This window comes from Caenorhabditis briggsae (genome assembly GCF_000004555.2).
Source record: "Caenorhabditis briggsae complete genome, chrIV, whole genome shotgun sequence".
NCBI classification, from domain to species: Eukaryota; Metazoa; Nematoda; class Chromadorea; order Rhabditida; family Rhabditidae; genus Caenorhabditis; species Caenorhabditis briggsae.
Genome location: NC_013487.2, coordinates 16,118,640 through 16,136,881, shown reverse-complemented (window position 1 = coordinate 16,136,881; position 18,242 = coordinate 16,118,640). Strand labels below are relative to the sequence as shown.

Below are 18,242 nucleotides of genomic sequence, written 5' to 3'. Positions count from 1 at the left end.
GATTTTCAGATGCATGGAAAAAAGCCTTTATTATGTACAAAAACTAGTGGAAAATGCGAAAAAAGCGAAAAAATCGGGTTTTTTACAGAAACATACAAAGAAAAGCGGGGTTTTTCTACATTTATAGACAGAGAATTCAAAAAATCGGGATTTGAAGAAAGAAAGAAAATCGGAGAAAAATCGAATAAACGATATGAATTTTGAAATTTTAATATTCAAAATTGCCGGGAAAATGTGTCCTGAAAATTTGGGAAAATCGGGGGTTTTGTGTGAATGAACAGAATGAACAGAATGAATGGGCTGTGTGGGGGCGTCTTTTTTGAGGTCGAAAATGGGTAGTTTAGAGATTAGATGGGTGGAAATGAATGGCAGAATCGAGATCTACGCGAAATTTCAGTCTAGAACCGAGGTTTTTGGGATTTTTCGGGTCCTGGCCGAGTTTTCCAACTGGTGGCCTAGAAAACCAATTTTTCGGGATTTCTAGGCCATGGCCGGCCACCAAGAGGTAGGCTCAAATCTAGCGGAGCCTACTGCTTCATAAAATTGCAACAAATCTCGAGAAAAACCACCAGAAAACAGGATTTTCGGCTGCTGGCCTAGAAACCCAAATGGTGGCCTAGAAAACCAAAACTAGGCCAAATTTCTTCCAGCAAATTACATTGGAATTTATAATACACTAAATTACAGCAAAAAATTCTAGAAATTTCCCCTAGAAACCGCTGAAAACGGCTGAAACCATGCTGGCCGAGTTTTGGTGGCCTAGAAACCCAAATACCCCAAAAACTAGGCTTTTCGAGTATTTTTTCGTGGTTTCTAGACTGAAATTTTGGGTAGAGCTCGATTCTGGCACCTAGAACGTCTAGATTTTTACAATAAAATCAGAAAATTAGGAATTTCTATGATTTTTGATTCATCCTCTCGGCGGCCATTCTCGCATCGTACTCCTTCTCGAACTCCTCGAAACTCGCTACGTCATCTGGATCGATTTCTGAGAGACTGCTCAATGATATGTTATCATCGTCGTCGGGACTCGTCGAGTCGTGCCACGTGGCCAAAGTTTCCGGCTCTTGCGCTTTTTTGGTGGCTGGCGCGTCTGCTGGCGTCTTTTCGGTGGCGTATCGAGCGACGTATTCTGAAAATAGACACTTTTTAGTGGACATTCCAGAAAAAATTACTAAAAACGGTCCAAAATGAGCCGAGATACGCCTAAAATAGTCTCTGGTGGCCTAGAAAACCAAATTTCCCAAAAATTCGGTTTTTTAAACGATTTTTTCTCGATTTTCTCAACGTTCGATGGGTTTTGAAGCGTTTTACACAATTTTTTCCATCAAAAAAGACCCAAAAACCAAAAAAAACGGCCTAGAATGTGCCAAAATAGGCCTAAAGGGAGTGGTGGCCTAGAAACCCAAATTCTTTGGAAAACTCGGTTTTTGTGTGTTTTTTCAGGGAAAAAGATTGTTTTTATGGTTTCCAGCTCAAAAATCCACCCTAGAACCCCTAAAACCATATAATTCAACTCATGGCCGAACTTTTCCTATGGTGGCCTAGAAAACCAAATTTTGATTTTCGCTGATTTTTTGTGTTCTCTAGGGGTTTTTGAGTGTTTCAAAGCGATTAAGACATGTCTTGGACCACGAAAATCGCTCTGAATGGTCGAAACTGAACTTTTTCTCTTGGTGACCTAGCTTCATGGTGGCCTAGGAATCTAAATTCGATTGAAAACTCGATTTTTCAGTGTTTTTTGCAGGGAACGATTATTTTTATGGTATCCAGCTCAAGAATCCACTCTAGAACCCCTAAAACCATATAATTCAACTCATGGCCGAACTTTTCCCATGGTGGCCTAGAAAACCAAATTTCGATTTTCGCTGATTTTTTGTGTTTTCTAGGGGTTTTCGAGTGTTTTAAAGCAATTTAAACAAGTTCGAGAGCATGAAAATGGCTCTGAAATGTTGAAAAGTCAATTTTAACATCCAAAGGTGGCCTAGAAACGCAGATTTTGAGAGTTCTAGGCCTGGTGGCCTAGAAACCCCCAAAACCTAGGTCATGTTGTATATCAATTTGAAGCTCTTAATTTGCCACGTTCAAATTCAATTTCAAATTTCTGTTATCTCAATTTTCAGATAAGTTACAGTTCTCTGAAATTTTTTGAAAATTTCCAAAAGACTGCAAAAACTACAAAGTCCAAATAAATGTACTATGATCTACGTCACAAGGCTTATCATATGAAAAAAGACGCTGTTTTCGAATGATTACAAATTTTCGAATGATTAGAAATTCAGCTGACCAAATAATGTCAATCAGACAGCGTGGAGCAGCAGAGTATTTCGAGAATAAAAAATTTTCAGAGAGCCGTAACTTGGCTGAAAATTGAGGTATTCAAAAATAAAAAAATAAATTTAGATTTGGCAGAAAAAGCGCTTTTGAATGATATACAATATGGCCTAGAATTGTTTGGAATTTGGTTTTCTAGGCCACTATAAACAGGAGGTGATGTTTCCAGCTCTCCCGAGCTTTTGGGAAGTTCAATAAGGCGTAACTTGGCTGAAAATTGAGCTATTTTAAATTTCTAAAAAATATCTAAATTGACAAAAAATGCGCTTTTAAATGATATACAACATGGTCTGGGTTTCTTAAAATTTGGGTTCCTAGGCCATCATATTCCGAAAATACCGCTTTAGCTGAACCTTGTAACTTTGAACCCCTGTAACTCTGTTCAATATTTAGCTATTTCAGTTTTCTAAATTGCAGCTAATTTGACTTAAAACGAGCGTCAAAATGATATACAACATGGCCTAGTTTTCAGAGTTTCTAGGCCACTATGACCGATTGTTGTGTTCCACCCCACTATAGGCAACTTTCCCCCAAATTTCCTGCAATTTTTCTGTAATTTTCACCTCGGACTGTCCGTTTATACTCCTCGGGTTTGTGCATATACATCCTCGCTGCTTCCCCATTTAAAGGATCATGTGCATTGGGGTACTGTAGCAATTGCGGGAGGAATGTCTCGAACACATTGGAGAGATCATACAAAGCGGTCCACGCCTGCAAAAACATGTTTTAGAGATGATTTTGAGTTTTTTTAACGCGAAAAATGACCCTAAAACGCGAAATTTAGGTTTAGGACGAAGTTTGGGTGCCGTGGCCTAGAAATCCAAATTTTGCAAAAGTTCGGCCATGGATGATTTTTGGGGGTTCCGGGGGCAAATTTACGATTGTAAGGAGTTTTCGACCTTTTTTAGCGCTAAAAATGACCCCGAAAAATGCACAATTTTGGTCTGGGACGATGGTAGTGTACCGTGGCCTAGAAATCCCAAAAGTTCGGCCATGGATCATTTTTTAGCCGGTTTTCGGCTTTAAAGATGATTTTGAGTTTTTAAAAATTGAAAAATGACCTTAAAACGCTAAATTTGGGTCTAGGACAAAGTTTGGGTGCCGTGTCCTAGAAATCCAAATTTTGCAAAAGTTCGGCCATGTTCGAATTTCGCCATTTTTTAGGGTTTTTGGGTTTTTTTTTCAGCTCTTTAGGGTCAAATTTGCGGTTTTGAAGGATTTTTAGGCTTATTTTTGTGATATTTCGACTTCTAAAATCATTTTCAGGGGCTTTTTCGATTACCTGATTGATAACGTCTAGGCATACTGTGCCCGACGCCTCATCAATATTTGGATGAAAAATTTTGTTCAAAAATCCAATGGATGGAGATTTGAATGGATATTTTTCGGGTAGCTCCACACGAATCTTCCAGACGCCGTCTTCGTATTCGGCTGAAAATTAAAAAAAAATTTTAAAAAAATTTTAAAAAAATTAAAAAAAATTTTTTTGATGGCCTAGTTTTTTCTAGGCCACTACTCACAATCTGGCGGTCCATGAAATTTGACGATGAACTCGGTGAGATTGTTGACCATCTCCACATCGTGGTTTTTGGCGATTCTGGAAGAAAATTTAACTTTTTGGAAAATCGAATTTTTCACAAAAACTATTGGTTCTGTGCAAAAATTGACTGTTGAAAACGTTTTCAGCTCAAAAAACTACCCTAGAAACCATAATACTAGCAATTTTGGAGTCGTGGCCTAACTTTTTCCAATGGGGACTAGAAAACCAAATTTTTGATTTTCAGCCATTTTTTGAGGGTTTTGGGGTTAGTTTTTTGAGTTAGGACTAATTTTCTTTGTTTTTAACTCAAAAATCTACCCTAGAAGTCATAAAACAAACAATTTCGAGTCATGGCCGAACTTTTCGCATGGTGGCCTAGAAAACCAAATTTGCAATTTTGATCAATTTTTTGCTGTTCTAGAGGTAATTTTGGATTTTAAAGCGATTCTGATAAGTTTCAAACCCCGAAAATGAGTTCTAAGAGCTCAAACAGCCCAAAAGGGACTAGGATTACTCCACAAATAAGATGGTGGCCTAGAAAACCGAATTATTAGTCCACCATTCAATTTTTCACTCAAAACTATCACAAACCACTATTTTCATCATTTTTGACTAAAAACACTACTCCAGAAACCATAGAACAAGCAATTTCGAGCCATGGCCTAGCTTTTTCCATGGTGGCCTAGAAAACCAAATTTCGATTTTCATCGATTTTTTGGCGGTTCTAGGGCTAACTTTTGATTTTAAAGCGATTCTGATAAGTTTCAAAGCCTAAAAATGAATTCTAAAGCGTACAATTGAAGAACATCCGTCTCGACTCGCCGCTTTTTGAGAACTGGCTTCTTGGGACCCCTTGCCGGGTATAATCCCTCATTCGGATTTTCATCAACGTAATCTGGTCCGGCTTCTGCTTCACGACGACGTGCCTCCTCGATGGAACGGCGGATATCCGGTGGAATCGGGCGGAACATAACTTTTTTTGGGTTTTCTGGAAAATTTTTTTTTTTTTCAAAAAGTTTAATTTTTTTTTTCATGTTTCAGAAGTATATAAATCGAGATATCGAGTGGATAATAATTAAAAATACTGCTACAGTAACCCAGAAAATTTTTTTGCAGTTCTAAAGATCAAAAACCAAAAAAACACTTTTGGGCAAAACAAATAAACAAAAAACGACACCCTAAACACTCAAGTTTTCTCAAAAGATAAGAGAAAAAAAGAAGCTACAGTGATCCTCACAAAAAACTACAGTAATCCTGAGATTTCCAAAAATTCAACTCAAAACTAAATTCCCTATGGAAATGTTTGTTTTCCCAACTTTCAAGCCTCATAAATATCTTGAAACTTTTTCAATCTTTCTGAAATTTTGCGATACTGTACCTACAGTATCCCTAAGTACCTCTACAGATTTTCAAATCCCTACCGTAATCCTACATCGAGCTACAGTAGCCTAAAACCAAGTATATCGATTCTGGCGCGCTCCCTATGACAGACACACTGCGCCTCCATTTGCGATGTAAAACCTCTCAAACTTGGTCGATTTTTATGAAATTTTGGGATACCGTAGCTATTCTCATCCTAGATATTGTGCTTGAATTTCAAGTCGCTACCGTATACCTAACATGAGTTACAGTAGTCTAACCATAAGTGTATCGATTTTGGCGCACGCTATATGCAAAACAAAAACAAACTCTAAAACCTCTCAAAGTTTATCGATTTTTTTGAATTTTTGAAGTATTGTAGCTGTGGTCTTCTTGAATAACTGTGCTAAATTTCAAGTCTCTACAGTATCCCTACACCGAGTTACGGTACTTTGAAACCACCATATCGATTTTGCGGCGCCGCCCCCCTCCCGGACAAAAACACGTGCTAAAACCCTTCAACCAACTCGAATCTCCTCAATTTTTTTTGAGTACCTAGCTACAGTATCCGGGGTACTGTAGCATTATAAAAATCCGGGAATTTCAATCTGGAAGGGGTCGAAAAATTGGGTTAAAATCGAGAGAATCGGGAATTTATTATTATTGTGTGTGTGTCTGGTGACTGAAGCGAAAACATATGATCTGCCGGGGGAAAAGAGGCAAAAGAGACACTAGGAGACTGAGAGAGAGAGATGGTTGTGCTTCGGAGCGCGTGTCTTTTAGGCGAGAGAGTGTGCCAGAATGAGAGAGTGCGAGAGAAAACGCAGAGAAAACAGCGCGCCGAGAGACGCAGACATTCTAGGAAGATGGAAAAGTCGAGGGAAAAAACGGGAAAGGAAAGATAAAGGGAAAGGTTTTTCGCTTTTTTCCTCACTTTTTTAGAGAAAGAGGGACTAAAAACACCAAAAATGACCTTTTTCTGAGGCAAAACTGGTCTAAAACATGGTAAAAAAGTGTTCAAAAACCCTCCCCATCCCTTTAAAAAGGTCTAAAAAACTCTAAAAAAGTAAATTACCCTAGGCGGGATCGAACCCCCGACCTCCCGCTTCAAAGTCTGGTCCCTTAACCACTCGGCCACATAGGCGCGGCGCTATGCCGACCACCAAACACCATGAAGACCGTGGCCCCCGCGCCATGGCGAGGGGTGGGCGACAGCCTCCCTTACGAGAGCCTGGTGGCTGGGTGGCCTACTGGCTAGCGAGTCTGACTTTGGATCTAGAGGTCAGGGGTTCGATCCACCTTCTGGCCTTTTCACTTTTTTCACTTTTTGCTTTTGCTTATAGTGGTTTTTGAGCATGGGGAATTCGATTTTCGGGGTTAAAATTCAATATTTTTATTCAAAAAGCCACAAAATCACAAATAAATTAGAACAATTTCAATCCTTTAAGTGCATTTTTGACCTCCTCCTTTGGATAGGGCTTCAACGCGATGCACACCGGCATATCGTCCTCAATCCACACTTTATGGTCCACTTTTCGCGCCGAAAGTTTTTCAGCGACTTTTTTGATCTCTTCCTCGGAGTCTACCTGGAAAATGGGCCAAAAATCGATAATTTTTCGTTTTTTACCCCAAGAGTCACTTTATGCATTCGATCCAAGTCGCTAGTGTAGGCCTCCGTATTTGGGTCGTTTCTGAAATTTTGAATTCTCGCCAAACCAGTCCAATGGAGCGCACTTACCTAAAAATCCACATTGCAGCCGACGCGGCATGCGCTGCCTGGGTACACACTGCTCCGAGGGGCCATTGAAGTTTGGTTTGGAGATCACGACGGAGAATAACATACATTACGTAGGAAGTGGCATTTTGAGCCATTTTTGGGGCTGAAAATTTTACTAAAAAGTGGTCAAAAAGCTTTCAAAAACACTTCCTGTACCTTAAAACTTATAAAAAAGCTTTAAAAAGAGAAAAACCACAAAAGGGATCGAACCCCGGACCTCTCGCACTAAAGTCAGACTCGCTAACCACTAGGCCACACGGGCGCGGCGCCTTGGCGACCACCCAATCACCATTAAAAGCGCGCCCTTCTCTATGGCCTGCCGGCGCGCCCTTATCTACGCCTTGCCGGCGCTCCTCCTCTCTGCGCCCGCATGGCCTAGTGGCTAACGCATCTGTCTTTGGAGCGAGAGGTCCGGGGTTCGATCCCCCTTGTGGCATTTTCTTTTTTTAAAGTGTGTACAGGGGTTTTAAGGGTCGGGGTAATCGATTAAAGATATTTTCAACGTCCAATAACTAATTTCAAGGGGTGAAACAGAGAAGAAAAAGTAGGAAAAATCATTTATTCACTGATAAACCTTATCCAAAAACGCGTCGCAACACTTGACACACTGTTTGAGGACCTCGTCAAACTGGGCGGAGCCTGACTCGTAGTACGGGTCGGGTACTTCTGGCTTGCCACGTGGATCCTGTTTTCCTAGCATGAGCAATTGAGCACGACGCTCCGGCTGGGGCACCTGCGACGCGATGTCTTCAAGGTCCGACATATTGGAATCGTCCATTCCGAAGATGTAGTCGAAGTGGCGGACGTCGTCTAGCGTGGTCTGGAATGGTGATTTTTGGGGTTTTAGGGCTAATTTTAGGCCGATTTTAGGCTGTTTAGGCTCGTTTTAAGGCCATTTTGGGTCAGTTTTGGACAGTTTTAGGCTCATTTCAGGCTGTTCAGACTCATTTTCGGACGATTTTAGGTAGTTTTTAGGTCATTTCAAGCCTTTTTAAGGCCTTTTCAGGTTATTTTTAAGCCAGTTCTGGTAATTTTAAGCCATGTTAGGCCATTTCAGGCCGATTTTAGGCAGTTTAGGCCCATTTCAGGCCATTCTCGGGTAGTTTTTAGGTCATTTAAGGCCTTCTAGGGCCATTTCAGGCCGATTTTAGGCTGTTTAGGCTCATGTTTAGCCGTTTTTGGACCTTTTTTGAGTCGTTTTACGACGTTTTTAGGCCATTTCAGGCAAATTTTAGGCTGTTCAGGCCCATTTTTGGGTAATTTTAAGGCCTTTTTAGGCCATTTCAGGCCAATTTTAGGCAGTTTAGGCCCTTTTATAGCGATTTTAAGTGATTTTTGGACTATTTTAAGCCATTTTCAGCCAATTTTCAGCCAATTCTCACCACTCTCGCTCGATGCTGATAATCCTTGATACCGTACTTCTTCAGCGCGCCCATCGCCCGCGAATCCGGTCCTTTCCCGGTGTGATAACCGATGATAGCGCTGCTATCCACGTGCCATCTGCAGAAAAAAATTTGAAAATTTTAAGCTGAGCAATCCTACAGTAATCCTAGCTTAAATCGTCGAAAACAGCCGGAAATACGCTCAAAATGACCCAAAATAGTCAAAAAATGTGCTTAAAATACCCAAAAAATCGTAGAAAATTCGAAACAAAATTATGCTGAGCAATCCTACTGTAACTACAGTAATCCGTAAAATCCTACTGTAGGATTTGGCTATAGTAATCCCAGCACAAAAATAGGCATAAAATGACCTAAAAATAGCGAATTTTTTAATGCTGAGCAATCGGATTACTGTAGTCTACAGTAATCGCCAGGGTTACTGTAGGCTCTCCCTCACTCTGCCTCCTTTCCTCGCTTCCTCAAACAATCGATAAAGACGGCTTCGGCGATCGGCGAGCGGCAAATGTTGCCTGGAAAATTTTGGAATTTTTTAAGCTGAGCAATTCGCCAGTTTGGCGGGAAATTTGAATTTTCGAAAAATTTTTAAAAATCTGAAAATTTGAATTTTTCCAGATTTTTTTTTTGAAAAATTCTAATTTTCAGATATTTTTAAGCTGAGCAATTTCGATTTTTCAGCGATTTCTGAACCAAAAATTCGATTTTTTTTTGAAAATTTCAAAAAAAAATTTAAAGCTGAGCAATTTGGAAATTTTGAAAAATTCGATTTTTTGGAATTTTCATATTTTTAAAGCGGGAATTTAAAATTTATTTCAAAACCAATTTGGCGGGAATTCAAAAATTTTCAGATTTAAACAAAAATTTGAATTTCCAGACAATTTTCAAGCTGAGCAATTCCTCAATTTAGCGGGAATTTTGAATTTTTAAAAAAAAATTCTGATCATTTTAAGCTGAGCAATTTGGCACGAAATTCAAAAATTTCGATTTTCAGCAATTTTTGAATCCAAAATTCAAATTTTTTGAAAAAAATTTTTTTTTTCTAAAAGTCTGAAAATTTTCAAAATTTCAGACAATTTTTAAGCTGAGCAATTCGCCAGTTTGGCGGGAAATTTGAATTTTTGAAAAATCGAGAATTTCAGTTAAATTTAAGCTGAGTAATGTCTTTTTTTAAAGATTTTTTTTGAAAAACTTCTATTTTTTTTAAATCTGAAAATTCGAATTTTTCCAGATTTTTTTTTGAAAATTTTCAAAATTTCAGCCAATTTTTAGGCTGAGCAATTTCGATTTTCAGCGTTTTCTGGATCTCAAATTTTCAGGTTTCTCTGCTCTTACCAAGACAAACCATCAGCACACTCTTCTTGCCTTCTCCAGCCATCTCTGAAAAATATGAAATTCTAAAAATTCTAAAAATTTGAAATTTTCAGCCAAAACAATTTCAAAAAAATCCCAAAAAATGGTTCTAAAATCCCATAAAAATAGCAAAAAATACACGAAAAAAGTCGCAAAAATCATAAGAATACCTTCATTTTACATTTTTAAAAAAGTAATGAAAAAAGACATAAAAATCTACTGTAAATTCGTTTTTCTGAAGGAGACACAGAGAGACTACAAACTACAAAAAAGAGAAAGTTGTAGTTATTGTAGTTTTTCTAGTCGAATTGTGGCTTCTGTCCCGGGGTCCATCCTTGAACTTTGGTACGTGTCGTCGAGTAGGGAACGTACTTCTTGTCGCTGCAAAAAATGAGCAATTTTAGGAGATTCTCTGCGAGATTGCTCAGCTTTAATTTTGAGCATTTTAAGCTCAAAAATTGCACATTTTCAGTCAATTTTGGATCATTTCAGCTAGATTTTGGCGTTTTAGAGGCATTTCAAGGCATTTTAATGCTGTTTGGGTCATTTTTCGATTGCCCCGCAGCTTTAATTTTAGGCAATTTTTTGAGACGCTCCGAACTCAGCTTAACCCAAATTTTGAGCATTTTGCTCAGCTTACATTTCTAGCATTTTTAGCCAAATTTCGGTAATTTTAGGCTTAAAATTTGAGATTTTGAGTCAACTTTTAACCACTCTAGCCTGCAAAATAGCAAAATTTCAAGTGATTTCGGGATTGCTCAGCTTCAATTTTGAGCTATAGTTTCGCCAAATTTTGGCCATTTTAGGGGTGAAATTGACAATTTTAAGGTAACTTTAGAATTTTAAACCAATTTTAGACCATTTTATGCCGAAAATTGGCAATTTTAGGCGATTTTTCGATTGCTCAGCCTTAATTTTGACACAGCTAGGACCATTTTAAGCTGATTCAGGGGCATTCCAGTTGAATTTTGATCAATTTCGGTTGGTTTTAGACCCTTCTTTAGATTGCTCACCTAATTTCGAACATTGCAAACTATTTTTCAGGGTGATTTCGGTGAAAAATTGACGATTTAGATCATTTTTCGATTGCTCAGCATTAATTTTGACACAGCTAGGACCATTTTAAGCGGATTCTAGGTCATTTCAGTCGGTCATTTTGGCCTATTTCAGACTTTTCAACGCATTGTAACGCCCTTTTTAGAGAGTTTCAGGTCATTTTTAAACGAATTCTCTGTAGATTGCTCAGCTTTAATTTTGAGCCGGTTATATGAAATTTAGAAGCATTTTAAGCTCGATTTCCGGGTAATTTAAGCCGGAAAATCCGATTTTTAGGTTATTTTCAGCCCAATTTCCAAAACTTACGCATCCAGAGTGGTGTTCTCCTTATGATCCAAGACGAACGATTGAGTTGGTGGCGGTTTGACCGATGGGGCGTCGTCGGTGATGTGGTGGAGCCACGAGTGCCTGGAAAATTGGAAAATTCGGATTTTAGGACAATTTCGAGGCTGGAAATGGTACAAAAATGCAATTTTGAGCCAAATTTCAGCATTTTCAGCCATTTTTCCGCTGATTTCAGCTACTTTGCATCAGTTTTGAGGCATTTTTGACTATTTGTGACCAATTTAGCTACTTTCAGCTGTTTTGAGCCAATTTTCATGAATTTTAGCTTATTTTCAGCCAAAAAAAAAACGAGAATTTTTATAGTTTTATTTTGACTGAAAATGGCTCAAAATTGACGATTTTGGGGTCATTTTCCGTCAATTTTCAGCCATTTTCAGTCAATTTTGGCTCATTTTCAGCCGAATTTCAGTAAATTTTTTCACCCTAAAATGGCTCAAAATTGATGGATTTTGGCTCATTTTTCGTCGACTTTCAGCATTTCTAAGGTATTTCTATCAAGTTTTCACCGATTTTGAGCATTTTTGAGACAAAATTCGTGAATTTTGGCTCATTTTCAGCCAAATTTCAGCGCTTACCACTCTGGCGGCACCTGAGTCGCATCGTAATCCAGCCAAACCTTGTCGGGGAACTCGACCCAACGATTGCGTGGCACGAAGTACTCGTTGTTCTCGTAGTATCGATTGCCGAACTTGTCCGAACCGACCAGGGTTCCCACTCGGGTGACGTCCATTCTGAAATCAGCTAAGGATGAGCAATCTGGAGGATTTTGGGCAAAAATTGAGGGAAATTGAGGTTTTTGGAGCTGAAAACCATTAAGATTGACCTTTTTTTTTCAATTTTTAGTTGAAAAAATGAGCAATTTCGAGGAGCTAAAAACCATGGAAAATAGCCTAGAAACTCTGAAAAACGCGCCAAACGCACGCCAGCATCGTTTTAGGCCTATTTTCAGCTATTTTAGGTCCATTTTCTAGCAATTTTAGGTCAACTTTCAGCTATTTTAGGTTTATTTTCAGCTATTTTAGGGGTATTTTCAACCATTTTAGGCCTGTTTTTATCAACTTTAGGCCTATTTTTAGCGATTTTAGACAATTTTAGGCGTATTTTAAGGCATTTCAGGACTATTTTCTAGCAATTTTAGGTCTATTTTCAGCAATTTTAGGGGGATTTTTTAGCAATTTTATGTCTACTTTTAGCGATTTTTGGCCTATTTCAAGCCAATTTTCAGCTATTTTAAGCCAATTTACAGCCATTTTTGTTTCTAAATTTTGAAAAAAGGCGACAAAGGCACGCCAGACTCATTTTAGGCCTATTTTAAGCTACTTTAGGCCCATTTTCTAGCAATTTTAGGTCAATTTTCAACTATTTTAGGTCTATTTTTTTAAAGCAATTTTAGACCTATTTTAAGCTATTTTAGGGGTATTTTCAGCCTACTTTCAGCAATTTTAGGCCTATTTTGGGATATTCTAGGCCTTTTTTAGGCGATTCTAGGCCTATTTTGAGCTATTTTAGGCCTATTTTCAGCGATTTTCAGCACTTTTAGGCCAGCAATTCTAGGGGTATTTTTAGCATTTTCAGGTCAATTTTCATTTATTTTAGGTTCATTTTCAGCAATTTTAGGCCTATTTTCAGCTATTTGAAGCCTATTTTCAGCATTTTCAGTCGATTTAAAGCCTATTTTTAGCAATTTCAGATTAATTCACGCTATTTTTGCCGATTTTCAACTATTTTCAACTCTTAAAACTCACAAATAACGCTTTCTGAGCACCGCCTTCACACCGCCAATCTCCTTGACGATTTTTCCGAACTTCTGGATTTTGTCCACACCCAGCCACGCTTTCAGGGACATCTGGAGACAAAAATTGGGTCAAAATTCAAGATTTTAAGTCAAAAATCACCAAAAAACGGATTTTAGACCTAAAATTGGGTTAAAAATCACGAAAAAAAAAGGCATTTTCAGAGGTTCGAAAACTCATAAAAATTGAAAAATTGATGAAAAAAAGAGGGGGAAAAAGTGATTTTATGCACGTTGATCAAAAGGGGGCGGAGTCAGAAATAAATTAGAAATTCGGTTTTTACACACAGAAAAATGATGGAAATTTGCGATTTTTGGAGTATTTTTAGGGTGAAAAATGAGCTGAAAATCGATTTTCCGACCAAAACTAGCTGAAAACGATGAATTATCGATTTTCAGCTTACTTGGAGGCTAAAAATGGCTAAAAATCGATTTTTCGGCTCGAAAAATACAGAAAAAGACGCCAAAATTATCGATTTTCAGCTCATTTTGGGGGTATTTCAGGTGTAAAAATGGGATTTAAAAGGCTGAAATTGACTAGAAATGACCGAAAAATCGATTTTCAGCATATTTTTATGTGAAAATTGGCTAAAATAATAGAATTTTGGCCGAAATTGTCGATTTTAGGTCATTTTACACTCAAAAATACAAAAAAAAATGCATGGAATTTGATTAATTTGGCGGCGATATCTTCACAGCGATCACCGAATTCAGCAGATTGGCCTCTTTCAGTGTCTGCGTCTCGTCGATGAGAACTTTCGGTGGATAGGCGGACATCAGTTCGAATGGAGAGTAGATGATGTCGGGACGGGCGCTGAAAATATGGAAATTTGGCTGGAAATTTCAGATTTTGGGTCATTTTTAGCATAAAATATCAATTTTGGCTTCAAAAGCTCAAAAAAATGGCCGAAAAATGAGCGAAAATATTATTTCTGGGGTCATTTTGGTAGATTTTCAGCGATTTTCAGCCTAGAATTTCAGATTTCGGGTCGTTTTTGGATCATTTAATTTTGATCAATTTTCAGCCAATTTTGACTGAAAATAGCAGTTTTTGGCTCGTTTTTCGTCAGTTTTCAGCGAATTTCAGCCGGAAAATTCGATTTTTGGCTCTAGAAATACGATTTCTGGGTAGTTTTGGATCTTTCTGGGTCATTTTCAGCGATTTAAAGCGATTTTTAAGTCATTTACAGCCTATTTTGACTGAAAATGTCTCTTAAAATTTCGATATAAAGAATCGTTTTTTGAGCATTTCTGAGCCAATTTTGATCAATTTTTGCTCATTTTCAGCCGATTTGAGCTGAAAATTGCATCAAATTAAAGGATTTCGGCTTATTTTTAGCCATTTTCAGCAGTTTTGGATCGATTTTCTCCGATTTTGGGTCAATTTCAGCGATTTTCAGCTCCAACTCACGTGCAAATGAAGCAACGAACCGCCTCCAGCGTATGGGTGTGATTGAAGACGGCGACGATGCGTTGGCCACTGGGAAGACGGATTTGGATCTGGAAAATGTCTCATTGCTCATTCTAGTGAAACTACAGTAGCACATGATTGCTCTAGGCTTCGAATATGGCTAATTTTCAAGCAATTTTGAGGGAATTCAGATTGCTCAGCCTAAGATTTTGTCATTGGGCCAATTTCAACTTTTTTGCCGTTGCATTTCACAAAGGATTGCTCAGCTTAAGATCGGCTATTTTTAGGTAGATTTTCGGGGCATTTTAGCCAATTTCTAATTGATTTAGGTCATTTTAAAGGTATTTTAGCCCATTTTACTAGTTTAAAACAGATTTTCAGCTGATTTTTAGGTCTTACATTAGTGGTCGGCTGCCCCATATCGGTCTTGAGCTCCTTCTTGGCGTCCTCCAGCTGCTTGGCCTCTTCTTCAGCCGACGTTGGTCCAGAAGGCATCGTTGCGGCTCCAGCGGCAGACGATGACGCCGTGGAGACGTCGACACCGATTACAGTAGGCACGACGTTGCCCAGACGGACGCCACTGCCTCCGAATGGCTTCATTTTGGGCGGTTGATAGGCTTCGTGGCGGCGATCGATGTTGAAATCGATGTCTTTGCCTTGGTATTGCTGATGGAGCGATGGTGGGATTCCGCTGAAAATGGGGAAGGAGTTTAGGCTGGAAATGATCATTTTAAAGCAGAAAATTGACTGAAAATCATGTTTTTGAGTTGAAAATCAGCCGAAAATCAAGTTTTTATAATCAAAATAAGCTGAAAATCCCATTTTTAAGCTGAAAATTACCTGGAAATTGTATTTTTAGAGCCAAAAATGCAATTTTTAGCTATTTTATGAGATTTTTAAGAAATTTAAAATCGATTTTTAGATATTTTTAGCAATTTCAAGCATTTTTTGAGGCAAGTTTTCAGCAATTTTTTGGTGAGTTTTAGCGATTTTTCACAATTTCACAGCTAGAAATTAGCTAAAAATCGATTTTTGAGCTGAAAAAAACGTTTTTCAGCCGGAAAATGCCTGAAAAATCGTATTTTTTAGAATCAACAATGCGATTTTCAGAGATTTTTAGTGATTTCTAGAGATTTTCAGAGACAAAAATCGCTTTTTCGCTCAATTTTCAGCCATTTCTTACCCTCTGCCAACGATTTCCAAGAATTCAATGGTCGCCGGGTCGTTACGAGCCATCAGCGGGCCATCTTCGATAGATAGGCCGTCGGTCCACAAATGGAGTGTCAGTGTCTAGAAAATGAGAATTTTTAGGGTTTTAGAGAGATTTCTGAGGAAATTTGAGCTATTTTAAGCGTAAATTCGGTCTTTTTCAGCCAAATTTGACTATTTTGAGCCGAAATTCCCGCCAAAAGCTATTAGGACCAATTAGGACCAAATTTTAAGCTTTTTCGGCGATTTTAAGCGTTTCTAGCTGGTTTTAAGCTAATTTTCAGCAATTTTGAGTCATTTTCAGCCATATTTCCGCAATTTCCTACCACTTTATCCTTATTATCTCGTCCACCACGACCACCTCCAACCGCTGCAGCCAATTCTTCTGGATTCTCAACCTGGGCGGCTTGAAGGATACGACGGATGTGATCCTCGTTGTTGCGCGGTCCACGGGGCCCCTGGACGGCTTGGCCGCTGGAAAATCGGGGGTTTCTAGGTTAAAAATAGGTTTTAGGCTCTGAAATCGTGATTTTTGAGCATTTTCACCATAATAAAGGTCAAAAACAATCGAGAAAGCTCCAAAACCTTGAAAATCCCGAATTTCCCCCACCTTCCCGCATAAAACTCCTGCGGCTCGCCACGCTCGGCATCGGCGCCCGAATCGTCGCTATCCGGACCATCGTTATCGCCGCCGATGTCTCGAAAAGTGCGAATGCTGCAAGAAAATCGGTGAAAAATGCATGAAAATCAATATTTTTCATCAAAACTCACTTTCTGCTCATTTTTCAAGTTTTCCGTTAGATTTTGCCGATGGAAATCTAAAATTTCAGCGATTTAATCAATAAAAATGGTCTAAAAATCCAGAAAAACCAAAAAAATCGGCTAAAAATCAACTGGAAAACGATGAGAAAACAAAATAGTGCGCGAGCCAAAAGTGCGCCAAGGCATGCACGAGAAATGTGTCAGCAGAGAGCACTGGCGCGTTTCTTGTTTCGCGCGGGGATATGAATTTGGACACTAAAATTGAATGAAAAATTAAGGTTTTTGGCTGAAAAAACGCTGAAAATTGGAATTAAAAAAAAAAACAAATTCGACATGAAAAACCTTCATTTTGCCAATAAAATATCGAAAAAAGCATAGCTTAAAAGGCGAATTTTACATGAAAATTTGAATTTCTGAGTAATTTTTGTTACTTTTGGGGGTGAAAACATCTGAAAATATCGCAAAAATATGGGGAGTTTTACATGAAAAATTGAGAAATTTGTAAAATAAATAATGGAAAAATATAAAAAAAATAAGCTGAGCAATCCTAATCTATTTGGGTTGCTCATAGACGCGAAGCGACAGATGTCGCGTCGCCAGACGGTCCTTTTCCACGTGCAGCACATGACGACGGTTGTTGACGATGCTGGAAAAATGGGATTTTTCAGATTTTTGAGCAAAACATTTGGATTTTGGAGATTTTTTAGTCTGGAAATCAGATTTTTAGGCCAAAAATCGGCATTTTTGAACAATTTCAGGTAGAAAAAAGGCTAAAAATCGGTAATTTCAGACCGANAATCATGATTTTTGGGGATTTTCGACTCAAAAATTTTTTCATTTTTCTCAGGTTTTCATAGTTTTTAGTTCAAAAAATCCCAATTTTTACATTTTTGGCTTAAAAAATCATTGATTTTCATCAATTTTCACTGATTTTTAGCTTAAAATCGCTCATTTTTATCGATTTTCAGCGATTTTTAGCTCAAAAATACCCAAAATTTCAAAATTAAAGCCTTACTGCGTCCGCCGAACTTTAACCGCTTCGGGTCCGAGTGATCGGCGCCCAAATGATCCACAAAATTCGTCTCGATCACTTTGTCCACATGCAGCTGAATCTCATCGAATTGCCGTTGATTATTGTACCATTCCTGGAAGAAATAAAGATTTTTGGCTAAAAATGGGCTAAAATCCATCTAGAAATGTCTAAAATTGCATAAAAAGTGCACAAATGCGATTTTCAAAAATTCAAAAATTTGAATTCCCGCCAAGTCAAGGTGAAGGCGGGAAATTTGAATTTCATTGCTTAAAATCGATATTAGACCATTTTTCATAGTTTCAGACGACTGAAAGTGGCTGAAAATCCATCCAAAAGTGTCAAAATGAAATTTTCATTTTTTTTTTGAATTTTTGAATTTTTGAATTCCCGCCAAGCCAACTTGCAGGCGGGAAATTTGAATTACAAAGCCTTAAAATTGATTTTAGGTCATTTTGGTATGTTTAGACAGCTGGAAATAGCTAAAAATCCATCTAGAAGTGTCAAAAATTGAATTTCAAAATTTGAAAATTTGAATTGCCGCCAAGCCAAGTCGAAAGCGGGGAAATGCAAATCTTAAGGTCTTAAAGCGCTTTCAGACTGTTTTTGAGCTTTAAGACGGTTGAAAACGGCTGAAAATCCATCTGGGAGTGTCGAAAATTGATTTTCAAAAATTTGAAATTTTGAATTCCCGCCAAGCCAAGGTGAAGGCGGGAAATTTGAATTTCAAGCACTGAAAATCGATTTTTTCTCTTTTTAGACTATTTCTGGGTCAAAATAACTCGTTTTTTCGGTATTTCTGGCTCATTTTCTCTCCTTGTTCCGATTTTTTTCATCAAATTTGACGATTTCTGGCTTACCGTAATCAACTGAACCG

General features: G+C 38.2%; 4 protein-coding genes across 4 annotated transcripts in view; all 4 read right to left on the bottom strand.

Annotated features, from left to right (window-relative positions):
- Positions 1–896: 896 nt before the first annotated feature.
- Positions 897–4,845, bottom strand: Cbr-ubc-8 (the record flags this gene model as incomplete). The annotated part of the gene is made up of 5 exons (XM_002634760.2): positions 897–1,132; positions 2,898–3,045; positions 3,617–3,765; positions 3,855–3,931; positions 4,670–4,845. 5 exons carry the CDS (start codon positions 4,843–4,845, stop codon positions 897–899), a joined length of 786 nt encoding a protein of 261 aa, XP_002634806.2.
- A 1,812-nt stretch (positions 4,846–6,657) lies between these two features.
- CBG13912 lies at positions 6,658–9,785 on the bottom strand (the record flags this gene model as incomplete). Its single annotated transcript, XM_002634761.2, has 7 exons — positions 6,658–6,819; positions 6,861–6,924; positions 6,972–7,113; positions 7,617–7,830; positions 8,393–8,510; positions 8,850–8,922; positions 9,743–9,785. The coding sequence occupies 7 exons, from the start codon at positions 9,783–9,785 to the stop codon at positions 6,658–6,660; spliced, it is 816 nt and encodes a 271-aa protein (XP_002634807.2).
- A 274-nt stretch (positions 9,786–10,059) lies between these two features.
- Positions 10,060–13,007, bottom strand: CBG13913 (the record flags this gene model as incomplete). Its single annotated transcript, XM_002634762.2, has 4 exons — positions 10,060–10,141; positions 11,123–11,224; positions 11,737–11,892; positions 12,907–13,007. The coding sequence occupies 4 exons, from the start codon at positions 13,005–13,007 to the stop codon at positions 10,060–10,062; spliced, it is 441 nt and encodes a 146-aa protein (XP_002634808.2).
- A 618-nt stretch (positions 13,008–13,625) lies between these two features.
- The window catches only part of Cbr-ubxn-2, a gene marked incomplete at both ends in the record, with an annotated part of 10,153 nt that continues 5,536 nt past the window's right edge, over positions 13,626–18,242 (bottom strand). The window contains 8 exons of the mRNA XM_045236312.1: positions 13,626–13,767; positions 14,365–14,453; positions 14,725–15,079; positions 15,548–15,654; positions 15,900–16,047; positions 16,159–16,288; positions 16,733–16,981; positions 17,351–17,503. Coding sequence (XP_045095300.1) covers positions 13,626–13,767; positions 14,365–14,453; positions 14,725–15,079; positions 15,548–15,654; positions 15,900–16,047; positions 16,159–16,288; positions 16,733–16,981; positions 17,351–17,503 — 1,373 coding nt within the window. The remainder of the gene's footprint in view (positions 13,768–14,364; positions 14,454–14,724; positions 15,080–15,547; positions 15,655–15,899; positions 16,048–16,158; positions 16,289–16,732; positions 16,982–17,350; positions 17,504–18,242) is intronic.